This window comes from Drosophila hydei, unplaced genomic scaffold (genome assembly GCF_003285905.1).
Source record: "Drosophila hydei strain 15085-1641.00,03,60 unplaced genomic scaffold, DhydRS2 tig00000001-arrow-pilon, whole genome shotgun sequence".
Lineage (NCBI taxonomy): Eukaryota > Metazoa > Arthropoda > Insecta > Diptera > Drosophilidae > Drosophila > Drosophila hydei.
This window is the reverse complement of record NW_022045643.1, coordinates 4,113,471-4,132,020: the sequence shown is the minus strand read 5'-3', so window position 1 is coordinate 4,132,020 and position 18,550 is coordinate 4,113,471. Positions and strand designations below refer to the sequence as shown.

At 40.4% G+C, this 18,550-nt stretch overlaps 6 protein-coding genes across 6 annotated transcripts; 4 read left to right on the top strand and 2 right to left on the bottom strand.

Moving 5' to 3' along the window:
* Window positions 1–856: 856 nt before the first annotated feature.
* On the top strand, window positions 857–1,265 carry LOC111594859. The gene is made up of 2 exons (XM_023308338.2): window positions 857–1,069; window positions 1,132–1,265. The coding sequence occupies exons 1-2, from the start codon at window positions 955–957 to the stop codon at window positions 1,164–1,166; spliced, it is 150 nt and encodes a 49-aa protein (XP_023164106.1). The 5' UTR covers window positions 857–954; the 3' UTR covers window positions 1,167–1,265.
* Window positions 1,266–1,460: 195 nt separating this feature from the next.
* Window positions 1,461–4,296, top strand: LOC111594858 (solute carrier family 35 member C2). The gene is made up of 3 exons (XM_023308337.2): window positions 1,461–2,492; window positions 2,558–2,810; window positions 2,869–4,296. The coding sequence occupies exons 1-3, from the start codon at window positions 1,863–1,865 to the stop codon at window positions 3,423–3,425; spliced, it is 1,440 nt and encodes a 479-aa protein (XP_023164105.1). The 5' UTR covers window positions 1,461–1,862; the 3' UTR covers window positions 3,426–4,296.
* A 131-nt stretch (window positions 4,297–4,427) lies between these two features.
* Window positions 4,428–5,570, top strand: LOC111594862 (glutaminyl-peptide cyclotransferase-like). Its single transcript, XM_023308340.2, has 4 exons — window positions 4,428–4,904; window positions 4,969–5,079; window positions 5,138–5,348; window positions 5,407–5,570. Exons 1-4 carry the CDS (start codon window positions 4,428–4,430, stop codon window positions 5,568–5,570), a joined length of 963 nt encoding a protein of 320 aa, XP_023164108.2.
* A 179-nt stretch (window positions 5,571–5,749) lies between these two features.
* Window positions 5,750–7,861, top strand: LOC111594841 (regulator of chromosome condensation). Its single transcript, XM_023308307.2, has 3 exons — window positions 5,750–5,930; window positions 6,073–6,786; window positions 6,858–7,861. Exons 2-3 carry the CDS (start codon window positions 6,120–6,122, stop codon window positions 7,640–7,642), a joined length of 1,452 nt encoding a protein of 483 aa, XP_023164075.2. The 5' UTR covers window positions 5,750–5,930; window positions 6,073–6,119; the 3' UTR covers window positions 7,643–7,861.
* Window positions 7,862–8,386: 525 nt separating this feature from the next.
* Window positions 8,387–13,393, bottom strand: LOC111594856 (motile sperm domain-containing protein 2). Its single transcript, XM_023308335.2, has 7 exons — window positions 12,990–13,393; window positions 12,080–12,565; window positions 11,767–12,005; window positions 9,853–9,928; window positions 9,509–9,612; window positions 9,132–9,440; window positions 8,387–9,063 (listed from the first exon to the last, which is right to left on the bottom strand). Exons 1-7 carry the CDS (start codon window positions 13,078–13,080, stop codon window positions 8,854–8,856), a joined length of 1,515 nt encoding a protein of 504 aa, XP_023164103.2. The 5' UTR covers window positions 13,081–13,393; the 3' UTR covers window positions 8,387–8,853.
* Window positions 13,394–13,803: 410 nt separating this feature from the next.
* LOC111594850 (motile sperm domain-containing protein 2) lies at window positions 13,804–14,964 on the bottom strand. Its single transcript, XM_023308322.2, has 3 exons — window positions 14,687–14,964; window positions 14,145–14,630; window positions 13,804–14,082 (listed from the first exon to the last, which is right to left on the bottom strand). Exons 1-3 carry the CDS (start codon window positions 14,772–14,774, stop codon window positions 13,925–13,927), a joined length of 732 nt encoding a protein of 243 aa, XP_023164090.1. The 5' UTR covers window positions 14,775–14,964; the 3' UTR covers window positions 13,804–13,924.
* Between the last annotated feature and the right edge of the window lie 3,586 nt (window positions 14,965–18,550).

Here is an 18,550-nt window from a genome sequence, read left to right as displayed (position 1 = left end):
TTCAATGCATCTTATTAGAATTGTTTTTAACAGTCGACAGCGTACATATTTTCTGATCAGATACCATTTGGAGTTATGTTCATTTAGCCCTAATAACACCTTGCAATAGATAAAGAAAATAAATTGCGAATTGCATATGTTTAAAGCAAAAAATTGTTCAATATTACAACTTTGTTATGTTAACATTAACTCATTAAATAATCTTATTAGTACCATGTTTACCTGCCAGCTGCTTTCTCAGTTTCTGATCAGATTTTAAATGAACGAATTGGAGTCGTAGTGAGATTAGCAATTAAGTGCGCCTAATTTAAATAGTTGTGTGTACAAGCAAATGAATTTAGACATAAAATGAACAAAGGAAACAAAACGAACAGTAACAAAGCGAAATGCTTAAAAACAAAACAGAAGAAAATAACGACTCGATAATATTGTATAATTATACACAAAAAATCAGAAAGAAAATGCTATGTACTTATATTTATATGTATATATTTGCATACAAATGTATGTGTATGTGCAGTAGCTGTATTTATATGTAAATGTGTATGTAATTGTGTATTTAGTTAAAAAGAAAAACGAACATAAAGGTATATATACACATATTTGCAAAAACAAAAAAAACTGAAGACACGGGACGAAGAAAATATAAGGAAGTATGGAAAAAGCAAACAATTGAACGAATTCTTAATTAGACCTGGGTGCTTTGTAATTTTGTTGATAATGTTGAATTTTTTTAAATTTGATCAATATTTAAAGTTATCCTTAGATTTTCTTAAATATTCGATAATAAATATAGGTATTTATTCATAGTGATTCAAATACCAGTACGCGATATTTTCATTCGATATGTTTCATACATCTTGGCTTCTGGTCTGACCGTGGACGACCCCGTGATAAGAAGTAGCTGTAATTAAGTGAACCTCTGCCAATTTTGCAACCAAATTACAGTTAACAATGTTCCGTCTACAACAATCACAACCAGATCCAGCAGAGGAACAGAAGAGAGTTTCTGCCGAGGTTCGGAACAATTTTATCATCTTTGGAGCGCTCTGCATAGCCATACGACTTGGTAAGTAAAGAAATCTTAAGTGGCTTATGTAAATACAGGTGTTTGATTTTGTATAAAAACAGCTCCTATTGTTCTGCAACACCTGAAGAACGCGTAGCAGTAATATATTTGGAACTAGATGAAGGACGCTACATACAAATTTAACATATAGATGCATTTAGCTTTTAAGCACGTGCATTTTATGCGGCGTTTTAATGAGCCAAGAGAGAATCAATGTTGTATATGCGCATAAACTTAGAGCTTCTAAATTACCCGCAACTGTAACTGTAATGTAGTTAAGTCGTTTCAAACTAATAAATGCATTAAAACTACAATTGTATTAAAATGATTATTGGATATGCAACGATTTTTCCTCATATATTTATCGATACTTTGTGCAACATGGCACTTTCCAACACCATGCGCAAGACGTCCAGTTGGCCAACACACTAAGAGAAACGAAAAAAAAAAGAAACAACAAACACTGTATAAACAGTTGGCAGCTAGCAAACAGTCGTATGGTAAGAGTGGCCAGCAGGGACAATGAAAACGTAAAAAAATAATCGCCCCCGGCTGCTGACTCAAGCAAATACTATAGCATTTTGTTAAGCTAAACAGATAACAACGGCTGACAAACTTTACCAAAGAGAGAGAAAAATATAACAATAGCGCGCAATACTCACGAATTGGAGCATATGGAACAATAAAGTTGGCGATAACGCCGTGCAATACTCTCCGATCTGGCTACTTGTTAATGTGCATTACAATAATTATTTCCGTCGCCCCTCGGGTGTACATGTTCGATAACTAGACAATGGTTGCTCCCAAGTATGAACGTCTAAGCACCGGCGACGTCGACGTCGGCGCTGGCAGTGATATCGACGATGGCAGCAACATTGAGGAGCTCGAACTAAGCCTCGACTTGACACATAAAAATGTTAACAGTAGTCAGTACGCAAAGAACAACAGCGGTAACAGCAACAGCAACGGCGACGGAGCCACGTCCGCACAGCAGCATCATTCACATCCACACGACGGCATGACGAGGCATGCGGAGGCTCGGTTCATGCAAATGGCAATTGGGACATTGGCCACAATTCTACTCTATTTGTCGCTATCCATCACGCTGACCTTCTATCAGACGGACATCAATCGAGAGCTGCCCTTTCCGCTCACCATTGTAACGTATCATTTGATATTAAAATTTCTGCTCGCCGCGCTGGTGCGCAGCATCTATAAGATGCGTGTGGGCAAGACGCGCGTCCAGCTAGACTGGCGAGTCGCTGTGCGCCGAATGGCGCCAACCGGCATAGCCAGTGGCATTGATATCGGCTTCTCCAATTGGGGTCTTGCACTGGTGCCCATCTCTTTATATACAATGACCAAGTCATCGACCATTGTGTTTATACTGCTCTTTGCCATTCTGCTAGGATTGGAGCGCAAGGTGAGTAGCCTTGAAGACGATAATTATAATAATTATAGCACTAATTGCGTTTTATGCCTTTGCAGAGCTGGTCATTGGTTCTAATAGTCGGTCTCATTGGCTTGGGATTGTTTATGTTTACCTACAAGTCGACACAGTTCAATACGCTGGGCTTCTTGTTTATTTTGTTTGCTTCACTGAGCAGCGGCGTGCGCTGGAGCTTTGCGCAGTTTATAATGCAGAAGTCGAAGTTGGGTCTACACAATCCCATTGACATGATCTACCATATGCAGCCGTGGATGATTGTATCGCTGTTGCCGCTAGTACTCTTCATTGAAGGTCAGTATCATAGCAATCCAAATCTAATCTAAATAAATTGCATTATTTCATCTTTCAGGACCTAAGTTATATGCTGTTTTGCAAAATCTGCACAATACGGCTGAGAGTGATATTCTGTGGGTTTTTGCCCGAGTTACACTGGGCGCATTTATTGCATTTTTCATGGAGGTCAGCGAATTCTTGGTTCTGTGCAAGACATCCAGCCTTACACTGTCTATAGCGGGCATCTTTAAGGATATATGCCAGCTGGCTTTAGCCGTGGCGCTGAAAGGCGATCAACTCACTCCCATTAACCTTGTAGGTCTGGCAGTTTGCTTAGCTGGCATCGCTTGTCATCTACTGCATAAATATTCCACCATGGCGAAGGTAAACAAGCAACAGTTGGGCTTACAGTTGGAGGACGATGGCGAGGACATGTGCGCCGAGTATGACTTCAACAAAGGCAATGCCATTGTTGGCATTCATGGCAATCCACCGGGCTCACATGCCGCACTCACTGTGCCGCTGCTGGAACAAACCGACTCGGAAGATGAGTCGGCGAACGATTCGACAAACAAGCAAAACGCATCGGATGTCATTTTCGATGTACTCAAACGGCGCGACATGCAGCGATGAGTTGGCTAATTGATTACTTAATCAACCGGCTGTAAAGGCAAACGGCAATGCATAGCATTTTATTTATACTTTTATTCCAGACTTTCTGGGAAAACACCCAAACAGTTGTGATTGTATGTGTGTGTCTGTGTTTGTGTGTGCAGCTGTCTGTCCTCTTGACAGCCGTCTTGTAAATGTTGTATATTCCAAAAGCTTACTACTTAGTGCAACAATTGAACTACATTCGTATATATTTAGCATTATTATTATAACATATGTAATTCAATCGATCCGTTTGCTTCTACCTATACTTATATTCTCTTGCAGATCATATACTATTGTATATATACCCATACAAGTTCCTTTTCTAAATTGTCTGACTAGATCAGAATGTCTGTTTTATCGATTGTAATGTCTCCATAATTGTAATATGATATACAAGCTTTGCTCATCCGTTTCAATGCGGAACGCCATACGCGTTGCCATATGAACAAATGTTCGATGGAAATAATTGAATACCTGCCAACTCTATCTCGGAAGGGTATTTGTAATTCGGTGTGCCGGAAAGTTGTATTAATTTTATTTGCATTTCCCTTCCAAGTCATTTATTTTTAGTTATTGACCTAGTTGAATAGGAGTTTAGTATTGTTTTGTTGATTGGGCATTTGTGCATATTCCATTTTTTTCCTTTAGAGATTATTTTTGATAAACAATAAAAATACGGGCTGAGCGTCTTTTCCACTAATATAAGAGGTCTACATAGACCAGTAAACTGGCAACTATTTAACCTTTTTTAATAACTATTTTTCTTAAACACAATGCATTAACAGTTATAAGACGCTATATCAAAGAAAACATGTATTTAAATTGCAGACATCTTAATAAAAATTGTAAGTGTATCGAATTGCCTGTATGTGTCTATTATATTATTTAAGTTTAAAATATGTTATGGCCGTGTGGCTAATGAATTCGAAAAATATATAATTCTGAACGTTCAGCATGTCTTGATTCGCATTAGTTGACATGGCTTATCGCATCGAACACCCCACAATATCGCGCATAGTTTGGTGGTTGCTTGGAGTTGGCTTCGTCCTGCTATTGATACAATTGATGCGCAGGTCATCGTCAGATGCTATAAATGAGCAACATTTCAACGCGACACTGGATCAATTGTTATTACCTCGTTGGCTTAGCTCGGTTGGCCATGACCAGATTGCTTATTTTCTCATTAAAGAGCTGAGTACACAGGGCTTTACCACAACGTATGATGAGGTCTGGAACGAGCTTCCATATACCAATGTGGTGGGCATCATGAATCCTCAAGCAAAGCAATTTCTATTGCTCAGCTGTCATTATGACTCAAAATATTTGGACACATCTGAAGAATATGTATCTGCTACGGATGGTGCAGTTTCCTGTGCCATCTTATTGAATATGGCTAAGAAGCTTAATTACTTTTTACATAATGAATTTGCTCACAACCCAGATCTTGGTTTGGTGGTAAGTAGCAAGATGTTCCTATCTACTTAAGCATCCAGTTAGCATCATTAATATTGTCTCTAAGCTGGTGTTCTTTGATGCCCACGATTCTGTTGATGGCTATGTAGATTCTACTCTTCCGTTGCTAGGGTCGAAGGGCTTTGTAAAAGCGGAAACTGTATCATTAAGACAAATCGTGAGTTGCTTCAATCAATATACATACATATATTTGAGTTTCTTCTCTGAGTTCACAGAGATTGGTTATTTCTTTTAATTTGATTGGCGCACCAGATCAAATTTTTATGAGCAAATATCAACGCACATATAAATTACACGAGCGTCTGGCGGATATTGAGCAGGAGTTACGCACTTCCGGTAAACTTAGTGATTGTCACCAGTTATTTCACAAGCTCAAGGATCATGACAACGATATAGCGGATGATCACTATGCCTTTCTAGAAAAGGGTTAGTTTTATATATACAAAATATTTATGCATATATAAAAAAAACTCAACTTAACTAGACATACCAGTTATGCATGTAGTGCCCTATACTTATCCGGAAGTCTGGCTACAGGAAACGGATAATCTGCAGCACTTACACTGGCCGACCATTCGAAATATGAACATAATTATTACGCAGTTTGTTTATGAATATTTAAATGATGTAGCATTTAGAACATTGTAAATCTGTTTATTGGTATGAAAAAAATCATTTCATATATTATAATCAATAGTTATTATACTGATATTGCAGTCTAGCATTATTGGCGCCAACATTTTTTTGAAATATCGATACGTTCTGAACAATATTTATCCGAGAGCTATCGATTATGCGCGATAACAGCTAAATGCAACAGTATGTTATGCAGCTGCCGCAGACTGTGTTAGCCGCCTTCCCGCGCATTTCATGCTGGATTAGGTAGATTTTGTCTTTATGCTACAACCACCAAAGATTTTGGCTATTTGGTTTTTCACTCGCCCAAAAACCACTGTAGCAATCAGTCGCGCCACCCGAGCCAAAAATTCGCAACACTTAAATTCCATTGTGAGTACACCACACGCATCGATATCACTTCGACGCTAATACTTAACCTTACATACACAAACAGCTTACACACACATATATATAAATGTACATACACATCTATATTTACTTTTATACATTAATGTTGCTATATATTTTTTAGTTTTGTAAAATAAAATTGTGAAATTGATCAGTGAACGCATAACGAAGATGCCACGACGCAAGGTACTCACAAACAATAATACCGCTGAAGAAGATAAGACGATGCAGCCCACAAAAGCGAAAAGGGCGCGAATGGTTTTCCATCTGGATTTGCCAGAGCGTCGTCAAATAGTTGGCAATGTGTTAGTGTGCGGCACTGGCGATACCGGTCAATTGGGTCTTGGGGAGGATGTAGTGGAACGCAAGCGTCCGGCCCTCGTTGAGAATATACCAAATCCTGTCGATGTCTGTGCCGGTGGCATGCATTGCTTGGTGTTAACGCAGGCAGGCGACATCTACTCATTCGGTTGCAATGATGAAGGCGCGCTTGGTCGTGACACCAGTGAAGAGGGCAGTGAATCAACGCCGGCACTCATCAATTTACCTGGCAAAGCGCTTTGCATTTCGGCGGGCGATTCGCACTCGGCATGTCTAATGGAGGACGGGCGCGTCTTTGCGTGGGGCTCGTTCCGGGACTCGCACGGCAACATGGGCCTAACAATAGATGGCAACAAGCGCACACCTATCAATCTACTCGACGGCATGGTTTGCTGCAGCATTGCCTCTGGCGCCGATCATTTAGTTATACTCACCACATCGGGCAAGGTCTTTACCGTTGGCTGTGCGGAGCAAGGGCAACTGGGACGCATTGCTGAACGTTCGGTTGGAGGCGAGGGTGAGTAAACATTTTCCATTTTGCCACGTGTGAATTTTAATATAATATTCATATATTTATTCATTTTGTAGGTCGTCGGGGTAAACGGGACTTATTGCGGCCGGATCAGTTAATCATAAAGCGTGCGAAGCCCTTTGAAGCAATTTGGGCCACCAATTATTGCACATTTTTACGTGAGTCCCAGACGGAGGTAATTTGGGCCGTGGGCTTGAACAATTACAAGCAACTAGTGCATGCAAAGGAAGCCGAACGGGTTTTGATACCTATTAAAACCGATTTGAAGAACGTTAAGCAGATTGCGGGTGGTCAGCATCATACCTTGGTGTTGGATAATTCAATGCGCTGCTTTGCCATAGGCCGTTCCGACTATGGGCGCTTGGGCATTGGCGATGTCAAGGACGTGGTGTCCGAGCTTGTGCCCATTAAAGAGCTAAGTGGAAAGACCACGTTTGTCGGCTGCGGCGAAGCCTGTTCCTATGCCATAACCAATGACGGTGCATTGTATTCCTGGGGCATGGGATCGAATCATCAGCTGGGTGTGGGTGATGGTGACGATGAGCTGGAGCCGGTTATTGTCATCAGCAAGAATACACAGAACAAACGGATGCTGATGGCATCCGGCGGTGGACAGCACAGTGTGTTTTTGGTCGAGTCCGATGAGGAGAAGCAAAAGGAGAATTTGCCAGCCAGCAAGAAACCTAAGACGGCTGCTGTCGAAGCAGCCAAGGAATCAACCGAAACAGATAATAAAGTAAAAGACGCAGTCGACACGAAAATTGAGACAGTACCGACAACGGTCAACGACGGCAAGACTGCTAAAAAGCCAGCATCCAAACGCGGACGCAAGAAGGATTAATAAGGAAACATTGGTCAAATGTTTCTAATTGTTTTTTCTCTTCTAAAGCCGCATTATTATTGTGCGCAGCTATAAACACTTAACTAAGCCAACTGAATAAAATGTTGTAATTGATTGTTTTTTAAATATAGTAAATTTATATATGTATTCGCAAAATAGCACAAAAAGCTATTGCAAAAAGTGAAAGGAACCGAACTAAAACATTTATTTACAAACTAATTAATTTTCTTTTTGTTTTATATCATAATAGTAATTATTTTATAATTTACAAACATATATCATATATTCATCGAGAACTAGATATCCATTGTTTCACAAGCGGCTATTAAAGACATATATTCAAGGCTACTAAAGCATCTGAGAGCTCAAGGTAGATAAATAGCAATGAATGGGTTGAAATATAGATGTATATATAGATATATTTATATATATATATGAATGCCAATTGGGAGGCAAGCCTTCTGCTTAAATTTTTTAAATACAGTACACAATTTATGCTCTCTAAATCCGTTAATTAATTTTGTGTAAATATTTTCATATATAAAATATATCAGTGTAACGTATATACATATACATATAAATTTTTCTCTTTATATAAATATATATGTATATATATATATACTTAAATATACATATATACATATATACTCATATGTATATAAATATATATTTGCCAACCACATGAAATATGAGTCTGCTGGGTCAGTGCCGTGTGTTGCATATTTGATCGATGGGGTTGCATCCGTTGTTGTTGATACTGCGGTTGTTGAATGACTTGGAGGACCACCATCGTCGATTTGGCCATCATAATTGCTACCCAAATAGAAGCTTAAGAATAGAATACAGCAAAGCACGGAAAGCGATAGAAGCACACGCGCAATTTCACGTGCGAATGCAATGAGACCAATAAGATGACCGCCATTAGCGACACCACCGTCCATTTGACCGCCGATGGCTTGCTTATTTTGAATTGACAATTGCAGATGAGCCAAGAGTAACGCTTCCAAGCAGTGGATATCCTCATCCGTGTAATCCAAGCCTAGGCTCAAGTCGCAAATGCAGCTATCTTTGTACAGGCTATAGTCAACGCTATTCCTTTTAATATCATCCTCCTTATTGTTGTTGTTGTTGTTGTTGTTATTGTTATTTTGTTGGTCGTGGCTGGCAGTGGCGTCGTCGCTCAGGGTCACATTGCATTGAGACAGTAAATATCATTTACGCTTGGGGCACGTATATGCTGGTGTTTTATGGTAAGTTCCCCCAACTGGTGAATGTTTTGCCATCTGTTCATACATTAGAAAACCTATAGCAATAAACAGCAAAAATAATAGAACTAATGTAACATATTGTAAATGTGTTGTAAAATTCAATTGAGCCTCCATTTTTTGGGCTTGCTCCTGCATCTTGTCAAGGCCAAATTCCTGCAATAAACCATAAAATTAATTCAATACACGTAGATGTGAAAAGCTATTCAAAAATATGAACATACCCCACTGCTGCTGTCGCTTTGCGCTGTGCCATTCTTGACACAATCGGGTTTATCATCCATGCGGCACACAAGGCGAAAGTTTTCGACATCTGAGTCTGTTGAAGATTTTGCTTTCCACATATCTGAAACTCCTTGTGCGCTACAATCAATAGCATCTGTGCGGGCTGCCATAACAAGGAATTTGTCTTTGCCATCGATGCTCAGCACTTGGTCAGATTTTAGCCAAATGTGCACCTCGGTCGTTTGATTTGGAGGTACTACGCCACAACGCGGCCGGACGCGAAACTTTTCTGGTGATGTTGTTTGTATCTGAAAGGGATATCATTATTAATATCATTATTTATATCTTGTATCAAATTTGATTTATCTTAAGTCACCTTATAAGCTACCGGCTTATTAGCAATATTTCTGAGCGACACCTTTGCTTCCCCATTTTCTTTGCAGATATTCACAAATTCCTTGGGCTCCAATTGCAACATAACTGGGCAGCAGATACAATATGTATATGTAGATGGGGGAAAAAATTGTATGTGTGCTTAATCTGACTATAAAATTTTTTCCAAATTTATGTTCAAACTAAATAATAAATTTTCATTAGGTGATATGACTGATTGTGAAAGCAATGTTTATGTTTCGTCAATGTTTTATAAATGATATATGTACAAACACACATACATATATCATTTACATGTATATTTTTTATATGTATTTCACTGCTTACCCATATCCGAAGGCGTGTGGAGCTCGCCGACGCTTGAATCATGAGGCGCCATGCGAACGCTATTGGAGAAGGTAACCTGCCAGAGAAAAAGACACAGAAACAATGGATTTTATTTGAAATTGAGATGCTTTTGGTCAGCCCATTATCATCAATCGATTCATGCTGAGCTTTGCTATTTTCACAAGTGCCCATTCTATCACTTCAGGGCCTCACTTGACAACACAATGGAAGGTCGTTTTGCAAATTGGTCTGATTTACTCATGCAACGACAATTGGCCGGATAAGGGAGCTTTATAACTGTATCATATTTTATATATTTTTTTAAGCTATTTGGATAAAGTAGAGTTTATTTTACTGTAGTTTGCTTCTATTTCATTTAACGCATTATGTGGATGTTATGTACATACTTTAGTTATAAGAGCCGACACTTTGATACTGTGAAATTTAATCTCAGATACAAGATAGATTTATTTGTAACTTAAATGTTTATCTACTGCGCATTGAGATGCATGTTATGTTAAGCTGCTGTTATTTACAGTGATTATCGCAGATGGTTAAGCGATGCGATTAAAAAAAAGATATCGATAGATATTTTAAAGTAACCATTGACCGTTTCAAAATGTGTGCGAAATATTAATGTGCAAATGGATGTAAAGGTAAAGATATATGAGTGTATATATATATATATATATATACCCTTTACTAAGTCTTAAAAGCATTAAAACATTTTTAAGGAATACACAAATATAGTGTCAAAGGCGCAGAAAGTGAAACGACCATAAAACTATATTGTATCGATATTTACGGAGACATTGCAATGAGCGATAGTATGCTCTTAACATCTGGTGAATGAGTAGAATCTAGATGATTTTAAAACGAATATGCAAATGTAGATTTAAGTAATAGTTTCATAGAAAACCCAAAAAAGCGACGCAAGGTTAAATTCAAAATTATTCATTTCGAATTTTAATTAGAATTCATTTTCGTTTTATACACTTCCATTTGTTGTCGTTGTTGTGCTTTGTTTAGCATTAGCAACACACCCATGATCACCAATATGCACATGGAAATACACGCATACATAAACACGCATCCATATTGGTCGAAGACACCTACCCTGGGCATGTTTGCGGAAGAATAATAGATTAACTGTGTTATCGTGTTCTGATTTCTTTTACTTTCTTTTTTACGTTCCGTAAATGTGTTGTTGCTTCTTTATATACATGCAGAATGCTTAAAGCGAAAATATCAACAGCATGTATCAAGTTAATACAATTATATTTCGTATAACCAATGACGTCGGTCAACGTACCGCGACAAACGTGCAAACACAACTAAAATCAGCTCAAAAGCAACAACACAAAAACGCACAAAAGACTAAATACAAAAGCTCGCCGCCATGCCAAAAAGCTCACGCACTGCGATCAGCCTTTGCGAGCGAACAGCTGTTCGCTTGGCTACCCGATTGCAGGCATAGCATTGCACTTCGTGTCAATTGAATTTACGAGTCGGCGATGAGCGAACGATAACCGAATAAAGTGAAAATGAGAATAAATAATTTGCCTAATGCTACGCACTGGGAATTATTTAATATGTATGCCGTGTGTGTTCTATTTTTTTTCTTTTCAGGTCAACGCCTCGCAACACTTCGCTGACCACTGCGGACGAACGAAAGCGAAACTTTTACAATGTGACTATGGAAAGGCTATTAATAGAAAATAACGGCTAACGCAGGACACGCAATCCGCAGCGCACCCTAAATCGATATGAAGCTTTTAATGTAAATCAATTAAAGGAGCAACTCGCGTGTTCAGTTGGTCAGGAAATGCAATTAACAGACAAACTTCCGAACTTCCAGCTAAAGCCAAACACACCTAAAAAGAATTTAGTTCTCGGCCAGCTTGGGTCACCTACCTTCTTATCCAAGCCCATTTCATCATGGGGCTGGTCGTCGTCACCGGCGTTGGCAGCCTTCGGCTTGGCGACCGCACGCTTGGGCTCTGGGACAAATTGGAACTCGTAGCTGTCTGTGCCACCCCAACTGACCAGACAATTGTCCTTGGGCACATACTGAGTGACGTCCTTTTTCGATATCATTTTCAATATCTCAACCGCTTTGGGTGGCAGCAGCGCCTTGATGACCTTGAAGGCGGCTACATAAAGGTAAAACAGAAGGGAAAAGCTCATTTTCAAAGTTCAAAGTGTAACGGCTTAAGTTAATTTTTACCATTCAACACCCAAGCCAGCTCGAAGACCAATATGTAATTAAGCGCATTGGGATAGTAGAGCTTGAATGTCTCCACAATACGCCGGACAAAGTCCAGATCCATGGTGGCCAGGCCCGTGCCGGCCATATCAAAGAATATGCTTAGCTGGGTCATATGGGTCTCACGCTGCGTTCGCTCTACCCAGTAGACCACAATGCGTATCAACTCATCTAGATTTTTCGATTTGCTATGCAACTTGACGCGAAATATGAGCAACGGCTTGCCATCCACATCCTGGCTATACACGAAGGCTGAACCCTCATGTAGATACTGCTGATTGAGCTTATCTTCAGTCAGATCATTGGCTCCGTATGCCTGACGCCAGCTGCAGGTATCCCAGAGCTTCGTAAAGGATGTCTCCATGTCCAGGTCGTACATTTCCAGAAAACGTTGCAGCCAAACATGATCGTTGCGAATGCGATCCAGGTCAACGGGATGAAAGGGTACTAAAATCGGAAAAGAGTTAATGAAGTAGAAAATATTTATTGATCTTTCACATTGAACTGTGGACACCTTCTTCAAAAGGTCAGTAGTAATTTGTGAAGATCAACTGAAGGTTGACATTCTACACAACTTGTATTTTATTTACCCAAAAGTCGCGTCGCGCCGCTTCGTATTCGTAAAGTAAATAACGTAAAAATGGCAATAATATTTTAATGATGGTGAATAATTTCCCATAGACGACATACGACTCCTCCAATGTGACTCACTTAAAATATGTATAGAGCTCATAAAGCCTATATACTTAACACTTAGTTAGCCAACCCGGGTGCTCACTGCTCGCTGCTCACTGCTCACACCTGAGTGAACTAGTTGACCCTGAGCCAGGCCAGCCAGCTGCACTTTGTGATTTTACTCGCTTGCACTCACCTGGGGGCGGCGACTCGGCATATTTCGTATTGAAGCGCTGTCGCAGCTCCTCAATTTGCGCAGTGGTCGGAACTTTGGTTTTAATGCCCATTGTTAACACGCAAGTGACAAGTGTCAGCAGCAAGTAAACATCGAACTATTTCTAGTTTGTGGTTTGTGCGCTTATCGCTCACTGTGTTGGCTTGTTAATCGATAATCCACTTTCTCAGCACGATAAAGCGATAAGATTTCTATTTCCAACGTTTCCAGGCACCATACATCAGCCGACAGCGACAAGCGACAAACAACGAATGCAGGTGCTTCAACCGAGCCAACTCTGACAAACTAACGGTCGATCGGCAATTGGCAATCGAACGGCGTACGCGTCTATGTGGAGCACCAATACACCCAAGGGAACGCCTTCAAAAGGGCAGCGTCGGCTGAGGCTGCTGCTACTGTTGCTGTTGCCGCTGCTGCTGCTGCTGCAATAGAACGTGATCGTCGCCCTACGCTGGTTGCATTTAAATGAGTTTTGCTTTGACTGAAAAGCTCGACTGTGCGAAATTAATGAAAGCTCGCACTCAAGCCGTTGCAGTTTGGTATGACACTAATGAAATACCCATCATGTGGCTTTGTAGCATATATTAATATATATTTTATATTTATTTAAAATGAGCAATTATTCTAATTATTATTACTTGTATTTTTTTAAATAAATATTTCCTATTAACTACTTTACACATTTGTATTATGTCATAATGAAAAAACTGAGGTTCTAAAGTATTTCTTATACAAATCAAAATTTATTATTTATTTCTGCTGGCTTATCTGGTAGTGTTGGCTCACTATAGATAAGATTACGCGTATATGTTCGGAATATTTCTTCAAAATATAAAAAATATCAAACCTAATTGGAAATTCTGATAATAAATAATATATATGTTTACACTTTGCTTTTATGCTGATTTAAACTCAAAGGAATAGTCATCAGTGCCGCCCCAGATCGTCAGGCAGTTATCCTTATTCACATACTCTTGAATGTCCTTTTTGGTGGTCACGCGCAGTATCTCCAAAGCCTCAGCGGGCATGAAATTCTTCACCACTTTGAATGCCGCTGGAACAAATGAGAAATGGAAAATTATAATTCATTTAAGTAGTCACAAAAGCGTGCCTCACCGTTGAGCAGGAAGGGCAGCTGGTGCACGATAATATAGTTGGGCGCGTTGGGGTAGCTGGTCTCGAATAGACTGATAATTTTCTTGACAAAATCTATGTCCACATTGCTCAGGCCTGAATTGGTCATGTCCATGAAGAGTGTGATCTTCTGCAGATAGTCTTCACGCTGTATGCGCTCCACCCAGTACACGATCAGGCGTATTAGATCGTCCTGGTTCTTGCTCTTCGAGTGCTTGGAGAAGTTCACAATGAGCAAGGGCTTGCCCTCATGGTCATGATTGTGCACATAGATCTGGCCGTCGTGCAAATACTCCTTATTCAATTTCGACTCAATAATATCGTTTGCTCCATAGCTCTCGCGCCATGCGCAGATTTCCCATAAGCGCATAATGGTCTTCTCGACGTCCAGCTTGAAGACCTCCAGCAGCTGTGTAATCCAGATATCGTTGCTCCGGATGCGCTCCAAATCGCTCTCATTAAAGGGGACTGCAAATAGCTAAATGATTATTCACAATTTTTGAGGAGTCTGGGGCCTTTTCTACCTTTTGGTGGTTCGGTTACGAGCTTATCCAAAAAGCGAGTCTTCACCTCGTTTATCTGCTCCTGGCTGGGCTGTTTTCTGGTGGGCATTGTGACTAGTGCAACTCGCTACTGAAATTGGGCAAATGGCTTTGCAAAACCTTGAATTTATATTGGAAAATAAAAAAAACTAGACATTTATCGCTTTGCTACTGAACTCGATCACTGATAAGCTATAAAAGTCTCGTTCTCCAGCACTCATGGATGACTCGCCGGATCGCTTGCCAATCAAACACTAACAGCTGCAACTGGAGCAATTTAAAGAAAGACAGAGAGACAGGGAGACGGGGAGAGGGAGAGCGAACGAGAGTGCGCGAGATATGAGTGACGTTTCAATTGAAACAATTCTCTCTCTCTCTCTCTGAACTCTGCGAGATCATTAAAGCGAGCAACTCAATGCGACAGCCAGTCGTACCAGAACCGTTCTTTAATCAATCTAAATACAGAAACATTACAAAAACGAGAAAGCAAGAGAAACATACAGAGAGCGAGAGAGATATGGAGAGAGCAAGTTGAAAGTTGCGATAAGATGGGAACAAACGAACCCAACAAACGAACAGTCGGAGCCACTGTTAGACCCGATTCCACAGCATGAAAATATTTGGAAATTCATTTATATACTATATATACATATATATTTATATACTAAATATATATATATAAGTTAACTTATAACACTTAGTTAGCTTATAACACTTAATGTTAGGTATTATTCAACACTTATTATCGGGTGCTAGACAAGTTAAGGAACAGCCCTGGCAAGGGCAACTCTACTTACGCCGGTGAGGCTATGATTTGTAAAAATATAGATCAGTCTCGTGTTTTAACTCGTACTGATAGGACATGCTAAAAATTGGTGTCATATAAGTAAAACTAAAAATAGTGAATATAATAAGAAAAACCAATAAAATTAACTGTTTCGATTATTCAAAAAAGAACAATTAAAAGCAGGGTTAAAAAGCGTTCTTCCAGTAAACCGCTTAAATAAATATTCACTCCGTCATTTGCTCGTTAAATGGCTTATTTCATTGTCTGAGCCCGAGGCCAGCAATAAGAGGCACAGTCGCCTCTCAACCTAACTTTCAGTCACCACAGGACTGGAAAACATATAATTGGCGCCCAACTAGTGGTCGGACTCCACAACCAACAACAATTAAGACAGCAGCGCGGGAGCTGCAATTGACAGATCTTATAAAGGGATTTTTTTTTTTGTTTTGTGTTAGTTGAATCTTGTAAGTGGATACTCTAGCCAAAATTTTTCTTCAAACACAAAAAGTGTTAAAATTTATTTTATAAAAAAATACCTAGGACTAGCGAGTATTTTATATTGCAATTGCATGTAAAAAAAAAAAAAAAAAAAAAATTAATGATCAGAACCAAGTGAGAGTGACTACTTTGGGAATTTTAGTGGCAGCAATTGATCATTCAGATCGTCAATAAAATTACATTGTGTTACTTTCTGTGTGTCTGAAGTTGTGCATGCAGTTCTCGTAGTTCAGAGCTGTGACGTAATTCGACCCATCTTCTGACTGCCCGTTTTATTTTTCGCGACCACTGACCTGCGCATGTCTCGGTTCAACCAATATAGAAACCCTCGCAGGCAGTCTAGCGACTCAGATTCCGACTGTGTAGTTCCCCCACCATCAGGTAGAATGGATGCAGATCAGCTTACGGAAATAATAAGGACGGCTACTAGCAAAGCTTTAGCCGAACAGGCCGCTGTAAACCAGCAGAGGGAACATGTATTAACTCAACGAATTAATGAGTTAGCTGAACAAATAGCGGTAGCAAACGTTGCCGCCCCACAAGTAGTAGCGTATGCTGCTATAGGAATTAGGAACGATATTCACTGTGACGAGCCACTAGATGCCGTCAAATGCTTACCTGAGTTTGCAGGGGTACAGGAATCGTATGTATCTTGGAGGCAGGCAGCATTAGCCACTTACGAGATCTTCAGACCGTATAATGGCAGTTCTCGTCATTATCAGGCCGTCATCATCATAAGAAGCAAGATTAGGGGCCCCGCAGACGCGGTGCTAGCCTCATTTGGTACTGTGCTGAATTTTGATGCGATAATAAATCGCCTAGATTTCACATACAGTGATAAGAGACCAATTCATGTCATTGAACAAGAATTAAGTACCTTGAGGCAAGGTGGCCTGTCCCTGCTTCAATATTATGATGAAGTAGAGAAGAAACTCGCTCTTCTCACAAACAAAGTTAATATGTCATATGAGCCGGCTTTAGCAAAGGGCCTATGTGAAAAATTCCGCGACGATGCGTTGCGTGTGTTCATATCGGGTCTCAAGCGCAGTCTAACAGATGTGCTCTTTGCAGCAAAGCCCAGAGATCTGCCTTCAGCGCTAGCTCTCGCGCAAGAGGTCGAGTCGAATCACGAAAGGTACTCATTCGCGGCTAATTTTGCAAAAAGTCTTGAAGACAAAGAGCGCAAGCCGCATGCAAAAGCGCAGGGTCACCAATATGAGAGGTATTCGCATCAAGCCGAAAGACAAGCTAGCGGTACAAAGAATCCGCACTTTAGCAAGCAAAACAGGGCCCCATTTCGGACTGACCCACGAAGCACCAGGCAGCACAACAATAATGGCGCACCAGTGCCCATGGAGGTCGATCCTTCCTTTTCAAGGGTAATGCAGCCCACTCAGGCCCTTGCTTACGCGAACAAGAAGCACCCCGCATCTGACCGCACAGGCGGTCTGAGAAAGCAGCAAAGGTTGAATCACGTCACGCAAGGCGCGGGACAGGGGGCAGAGGTGTGTGCTGATGCTGCCTCCAGCGCAGCGGCACAAATCAATGACGTTACTAGTTATAACTCTGATGCCCTTAATTTTTTAGGAGTAAATCCCTTCTACCCGTCATCAGACGAAGAGTAGGAGGGACTCACATGCAATTCCTCATAGACACGGGCGCGGCCAAGAATTTCATTCGGCCACATAAAGGGTTGAAAGGCGTCCGCTCGGTAGAGTCCCCCTTCAAAATTCACTCCATTCACGGCGAGACACAAATTACACACAAATGCTTTGTTTCAATGTTTGGGTTAAAAGCAACTTTTTTTATTCTGCCGGACTTATCAACCTTTGATGGGATTATAGGCCTTGACCTGCTAAAGCAGGCATCTGCTTCGCTTTGTTTAGCTTCAGGACAACTTAAGTGGGGCACGGAGGTCGAACCAATCACCTTCCACAAATGCAAAAATGTAAATTTCACAAATGTAGACTGTGCAGACGCATCCCCATTAGTTAGAAGTTCTTTTTTGAAAATGCTGAAGACCAGACAAAAGGCCTTTGCAGACCCAGACGAGGCGTTGCCGTATAACACATCAGTCGTGGCTACCATTAGGACCATAGATGAGCAACCGATCTATACCAAGCTTTACCCATATCCAATGGGAGCGGCTGATTTCGTTAATAAAGAAATCAAAGATCTACTAAAGAATGATATAATTCAAAAGTCCGTCTCTCCCTACAATAACCCAATATGGGTAGTAGACAAGAAGGGCACTTATGAAGCGGGCAATAGGAAAATGAGGTTGGTAATGGACTTTCGTAAACTTAACGAAAAAACCGTGCCGGACAAATACCCTATGCCAAATATATCAATGATATTGGGGAATTTGGGGAGAGCCAAATTCTTTTCAACATTAGACCTCAAGTCTGGTTATCACCAGATCATACTCGCTGAACGCGACCGTGAAAAAACCTCTTTCTCTGTGAACGGGGGGAAATACGAGTTCAAAAGACTCCCCTTTGGATTAAAGAATGCAGCAAGCATTTTTCAAAGAACCATCGACGACATACTGCGAGAGCAGA